The sequence below is a fragment of the Sceloporus occidentalis genome, unplaced genomic scaffold (genome assembly GCF_023333645.1).
Source record: "Sceloporus occidentalis isolate IW3139 unplaced genomic scaffold, rSceOcc1.0.p SCAF_2, whole genome shotgun sequence".
NCBI classification, from domain to species: domain Eukaryota; kingdom Metazoa; phylum Chordata; class Lepidosauria; order Squamata; family Phrynosomatidae; genus Sceloporus; species Sceloporus occidentalis.
In genome coordinates, this window is record NW_028316982.1 from 23,118,460 (window position 1) to 23,125,498 (window position 7,039).

At 32.8% G+C, this 7,039-nt stretch overlaps 1 protein-coding gene across 1 annotated transcript; it reads right to left on the reverse strand.

Annotated features, from left to right (window-relative positions):
• Positions 1-4,469: 4,469 nt before the first annotated feature.
• Positions 4,470-6,767, reverse strand: LOC149318045 (uncharacterized). The gene is made up of 2 exons (XM_089507699.1): positions 6,700-6,767; positions 4,470-5,555 (listed from the first exon to the last, which is right to left on the reverse strand). Exon 2 carries the CDS (start codon positions 5,551-5,553, stop codon positions 4,654-4,656), a length of 900 nt encoding a protein of 299 aa, XP_089363825.1. The 5' UTR covers positions 5,554-5,555; positions 6,700-6,767; the 3' UTR covers positions 4,470-4,653.
• Positions 6,768-7,039: the final 272 nt, after the last annotated feature.

Here is a 7,039-nt window from a genome sequence, read left to right on the forward strand (position 1 = left end):
AACATAAATACATTAATTACACAGTTTGCAAGAAGAAATCCCATTTAGACTTAATTTACCAATGCCTATCCACCTTCCACTCAACTTCCTTTCTAAATCTTTCTTAACATCCCTACCTCCGTGTCCTTAACTATTCTAGTTACACAAACCCAACCTACTCTAACTCTCTACACTTACTTCAACTCTATCTTCAATACTTTCCCTGGATTTCCTCCTCTTCTCTTTTCTTCTCCTTTACTTACTATAAATCTATATTAACATACACAGACTTACTCACATACATACACATAAATAAAAATGACTTCCTTTCACCAGTATTTGTTCTATTATTGTTTGACATGCCTTTCTTAAAATACAGTATTATTACAGTCCAGATCCATACACCCTAAATAACTGGAGTAACATTATTTTATAGAGTCTAGTCTCCTAAAAATCTAAATTTCTAAATTTGCAAACAGATATCTTATTACTACCTAAAATTCAAATATAGTTTATATTAGAAATATCCCAATTTGAGTTCAAAAATTTATAAAATCTTTCCCAAACTTCGTTTTTATCTATAGATTGATCTTTCAACATTTGAGTTAGTTTGTCCATTTCTATTCCTTCCAACACTTTATAGATCCATTCATCTATTGTGGGGATTGTTTGGTTTTTCCAATATTGAGCATAGCATATTCTTGCTATCACAACCAAGTAAAACAACAATTTTTCCTCCTTCCCTCTAATTTCCTCTTCAAAGATCCCTAACAAGAAGCATTCTGGTTTGTGTTTAATTACTTTGCCCATAATCAAATTAATTTGGTCATTGATGGAATTCCAATATTCTTTAGCAAACTTGCACGATCACCAACAGTGGTAAAAAGTCCCAATATCCGTCTTACATTTCCAGCATTTATTGTTTGAATTCTTAGACATTTTTGCCAATTTTGCTGGGGTTAGATACCAACGAAAAAACATTTTGTAGAAATTTTCCCGTAAACTCTGAGAGACCGTAAATTTGAAATTATTCCTCCATGTTTTCTCCCATTGATGTAAATTTATAGGATGCCCAATGTTATTAGCCCAAGTTATCATTTGCTGTTTTACAACTTCATCTTCCAGGTCCCATCTTAACAGTAATTTATATGTTTTCCCTATTATATTTGTAGTGTTATCTAGTAAACATTGAATTAGTTCCATCTTGTCCCAGGGTGGAGCAAACCCAACTTCTTTCTTGTCCGCTCTAAATTACTCTTGTAATTGCTTATACGTGAACCAATTCATGTTCCAGCCTTCCTCAGTCAATTGATCCTTAGATTTTAAAGATAATTCGGAGTTTTTTATAACAGTGATATCCCTATATCTTATCCAGTCCCCCCTTTGCACATCTCTCTTCTGTAAAAAGCTTCTTGAGGTGAAGTCCAGTCCGGAATTTTTGGTATAGCCCGGGTCCTGTACCTGTTCCAAACCTTAATCAATGAACCCCTAATAGAGTGAAAACCAAAAGATCTGTTTTGTTTTTCTTTCCCATAAATCACATAAGCATGCCATCCATAGGTTAGCCCATCAGCTTCTATATCTAACAATGTTTCGTTATCCAATAAAATCCAATCCTTGATCCATAGTAGGCAGCAAGCTTCGTAATATAACTTTAAATTTGGTAAATTTAACCCTCCTCTTTCTTTTGCGTCTTGTAATAAATTTAATTCTAGGTTTACATCCTTTCCAAATAAATTGTGACAAATCGTTCTCACATTCTTTGAAAAATTTGTTAGAAATATAAATAGGCAAGGTTTGAAACAAGTACAGAACCCTGGGCAACACCATCATTTTAATAGTCGCGGTTCTCCCTAAAATAGATAGCTGCAGTTTATTCCATTTAATCAAATCTTTTTTTATACCGCTCCATAATTTTTTATAGTTATTCTCAAATAATTCCACTGATTTGTTAGAGAATTGCAAACCTAGATACTTAATTTTTTTAACGATTTGTATACCAGATATTTTTTCTAATCTTGCTTGTTCATCTTTATTTAGATTTTTTGTCAAGATTCCCGATTTACTTTTATTCAATTTGCAGCCTGACATCTCACCGAATTCATCTATTATTTCTACAATATATTCAATATTTTCTACTGGGTTCCCACTGAATAAAATAATATCATCTGCAAAAGCCCTAATTTTATAATTATTCTTTTTCAATTTTAGCCCCTCGATTTCTTTGGTTCCAATAATTTTTTTGATCAAAATTTCAATTATCATTGTAAATAAAAGTGGAGACAGGGGGCATCCTTGTCTGGTGCCCCTTTGAATCTCAATGAATTGTGTTTTTTCTCCATTGATTTTAATTTGAGCCTTCTGATCCTTATAAATCGTTTTTATCCAGTTTATAAATTTATCTCCTACATTAAATTTTCCCAAAGTTTTAAGTAAAATGTCCCAATTAACCAAATCGAAAGCCTTTTCCAAATCTAATGAGAGTAAATCCAATTTTTTATCGTAATGTTTGTCGTAGAATTCCAAAATGTCTAGTAAGAGTCTCGTGTTGTCTCTGATAAACCTTTGGGGTAAAAATCCTCTTTGCTCCTTTCCGATTATATCCTTCAGACAATTTCTTAACCTTTTAGAAAGTATAGATGCAAAAATTTTATAATCGCAGTTTAAGAGAGAGATTGGCCTATAGTTAGAGGGGTCTTCCAAATCTTTATTATCTTTGGGGATTAGAATTATTTCCGCTTCCTTCCATGAAGGAGGTATATTTCCCAATGGTATCTCATTCATAATTGATTGAAGGATTGCAGACACATCCTCTTTGAATGTTTTGTAGAATAAGTTTGTTAAACTATCGTTCCCCGGAGCTTTCCCTACTTTGGACACTTGAATAGCTTCTATGATCTCCGCAATAGTTACAGGTTGGTTAAGCTCCGACCTCATTTTCTCGGAAAATGGTTGGATGTCACATTTGAAGAGGTAATCCTCAATTTTCCTATTATCAGCTGTTTTACCCAAATACAAGTTTTGATAAAACTCCCTGAAAGTTTCTTTTATATCTTCTTGCTTTGTAAAAATAGTGTCATTTTCCCTTATTTTACAAATTGTTTTGTTCTTCTTTTCTTTTCTTAATCTATAAGATAACCATTTCCCCGTTTTATTCACATGTTCAAAGTCTTTTTTTTTGGCCAATTTTAATTTTTTCCCTATTTCTACAGTGTTAAACAATTCTAACTGTTTCCGTAAAACTGTAATTTCTTTTAGGGTTTTCTTGCTACCTGGGTGTTTAGCTAGTGTCTCTTCTTTTTCTTTCAGTAACTTGTTCAACAAATTGGATTTTTCATTTTTCTCTTTCTGAAGTCTAATGTTTTGTTGTGTAAAGAAGCCCCTAAAAACTGCTTTAGCTGCGTCCCAAACAATAGGTAGTTTAACCCCTTTATCTATATTTTCTCTAAAGTAATTGTACATCATAATTTTGGCTTCCTTAACAACATCGTCATCTTTTAATAATTCTTCGTTTAAATGCCAATTAAAATTTCTACATGTCTCTTTAATTTTTAGTACTATTGGATTATGATCCGATAAATTTCTATTCAGGGTGTCCGTTTTTTTTACTTTCTTAATTAAAGAGTTGGATACTAGGAACATATTAATTCTGGAAAGAGATTTATGTCTTTCAGAGTAAAACATATAATTCTTTTGGTTTTCAAATAAATATCTCCAACTTTCTATTAAATTCCAGTCTTCAACAAAGTCAAAAAAGGATGGGGGTAACTTCCCTTGATTCTCCTTAATTTTCTTCCAAGACCATCTGTCTTTTTGAGGGTCAATTACCCCATTGAAATCTCCCATCATGATAATATTGGCATAATCATGTTCTTCTGTTGTTCTTTTAAGTCTCTTAAAAAATTGTTTTTCCCTTCCTGTGGACCATAAATTCCCAATAGAAGAATTCTTTCACCATTCCAAATGACTTCAACCCCTAGAAAATGTCCTTCAGAATCACAGAAGATTTGTTTAGCTTCTAAATGATTTCTAACATAAATAATTACTCCTCGTTTGGCTTTGTCAATTAAACAAAGAAATTCATTACCTAATTTTACATTTTTAGCCAATCTAGAATCTTTTTTCCTTAAGCGGGTTTCTTGAAGGCATATAATATCCGCTTTCTGTTTTTCCAAAAAATGAAAAACTCTTTTTCTCTTCTGAGGGGAGTTTAGCCCTTTAACATTTAAGGATAAAATTTTCATGGTCAAACCCTCACTATAGAAAAAGGTTAGATAATGTGACAAATGTAACCAGGATGGAGAAGTGAGAAAGGAACAAATAAATCAAATAGTGGATAAATTAGTCCAGACAATCCCTAATGAGCAAAGCAATGACTCAGAATTCAGGAATATATAAACTTTATTAAATCAGTAGTTATGTAATTAAATGGATTTAGTTTTATGAATTAAACTACAAATTGATAAGATTATTGAAGTTCAGGTATATGAATTTGCTCTATTTGTATAGATTAGAGTACCCCAATATACAATGTTGACCAAATAGGTATTGCTAATTAATTATAGTGCGTTTATCTCGAAGATAAAAAATCTTAAAGATTCAAACAATTTTGTAAGTAAAATTAACGTAGTTAACACAGTTAACACAGTTTTTAAAAGTTAGATAGCCAGATATTTAAGAGCCCTTCCCCCCTCTATTGTCATCATCCGTTTTTTTCTTATCGTGTGCTTTCCGCAGATCTTCCAAAAACTTTTCAGCTTTTTCCACAGAGTTAATTCTTGATCTTTTTTCGTCCCAGAACACATGTAAGCCTTCGATTTCGTCCCATTTAAAGGAGATTCCCAAGTTTTTCAGTTTATCAGTCAGAAAAAAGTAGTCTCTCCTTCTTTTGAGAATTTTCCCCGGGATGTCTTTCAATATCAAAATTTCCTTGCCTTCGACCACCAGTTTTTCTTTATAGCTCTGTTGCAGTACAATATCTCTCATTTGTTTATGCACGAAGCAGACCACCACGTCTCTTGGCAATTTCTTCAGTTTAGCAATTTTAGAGTTTAATCTGTATACACGATCAAATTCCCAAGGGAAATGATCTACCGATTCTTCGATGAAATTTGCCAAGATCGGTGATAGTTCCACATATAGATTTTCATTTATTTTTTCGGGTAGGCCGCGTAGTTTCAAACAGTTTTCTCTTTGTTTCAGTTGGATCCTTAGCACCTGTTCCTGTTCTTCTTTCAGTTCTTTATTTTTATCCTCTTTCTGTTTCTCCAAAACCTCAGTTCTTTTTTCTAAATTTTTCATTTTTTCTTTCATTGTACTGAAATCCAAATCAATTTTGTCCAATCTGAGCCTGACCTCCGTGATCTCACTCTTCAATTCATTCTTCAGATCATCTCTGGATTTCCATATTTCTTTATTTGTTTCTGCTTGAAGTCTCCTCATCTCTTCTAGTAAATAATCATTGCTCTCCATTACTCTGTTAGGTGTTCCAATTGAAGTTGTCGATGGTGTAGAAACTCTCCTCTGTAGTGTTGTTGCAGCTTGCGCTGAAGTTTTCCTCGTTCCTACAGGCATCTCTATTATATTAAAAAGAAAGTTAATTAACTTCTGAGTTACTACACAATAATGAATTAGAGAACCACTTATGAAAAATATATAAAAAAACTACTTAGAGAGGAGCAGAGAGGAAATTTAACTCAAAGGGATTATTGTACCCTATTGAAAGCACAAATTTAGAGTCACTCAGAGTTCAGGGGCATTTAAAATGGTTCTTCACGAGATATTAATATTCCTTATCTATGTAGTTACTTTGATTCTTTTCCTTTCCTTTACGTTATACTTCTGATGTAATGTTCACACTTGGCCCTTATGTATTATAAAGTCCTGAATATCACAATTAAGTATTTGTAAATATTTACAAAGCAACAGTAGTTCTTAAATTATGTGTTAATATTGTATAGTTACCAGAAAAAGGATAAAAAACAGACTTAGATTAAGACAGGTGGGTGACTTTACAGCGACAGAATTAGAATGACAATAATCAAAATTTTAGCTCAAAAACCACTGTTGTTTTTTTTTAACCCCAAAAGGGAATAAAACAAATCTATCACAACAAATCTAAATCTCTTATCCAATTAAGTTCCCTCTTTTCAAAGTTTTAAAGTTTTAAACAAGGTAGTTACACTTAGTTACAATTTATCCTTCTGAATTAAATGTTTGGACTGTTGCACTGAAGTTTATACAATGTTGCCCAAATTGATACAGTAAACCAAGATGTACCTTTAAACACACAAGAGTTTTTATACTTTCCTTTTCCCTGTTTGCCCTAATTTCTAAACGCAAAAAATTTACTTATCTGCAAATTGCAATAAATAATGATACTAAGTGAACAGGAGCAAATGTAGAGATAGCAAATACAGAAGATAAACTTAAGTTTCTTAAAATACCCGCCTAAAAGCACAAGCCTCTACTGGAACCTTGCTTTTTACAAATAGATTTTGCACCCTTTAGTTATCTGTAGTGTGGTAATAAAGTTTTCCTTCTTACCTAATGGCTACTCGCAAGCAAATCAAGACTTCAGAGGGCTTAACAAACACGTGCCCTTCCTGAGAAAAACCCAGCCTATAGCACTTAATCACATAAGAGAAGGAAAAGAGGGAAGATTAAATCTACATAGGGCAAATTAGATATCTAGCCTTAATTTTCCTCCCCAATATTTACCAATGCTATAAACTGAAACAGTATCTCTTCCCTTCCACGCTTTCCAAAAGAAAGAACAGTAGCAGATGTTGGCTCAGTTCCAGAACAGAAAAAAATATTGTCCTTTTTTAAAAAAATAACAGAGCAGCGAGGAGAAAGAGAGAGTACCCAGGAAGATGGATTAACTTCTTAATTAGTTGCACCTGCGGGTTCAGCCACGTTGTGTCCTCCAAACAAAAAAGTCCTCCAAGCGCTTTTGAAATGCACTACTAAGGAAAGAGAACAAGTAAAATAGTAAAATAATACCACAGAACAAAAAAAATAGTTCCACTGGACTCCGGAAGGGAAGATAATCCAATAA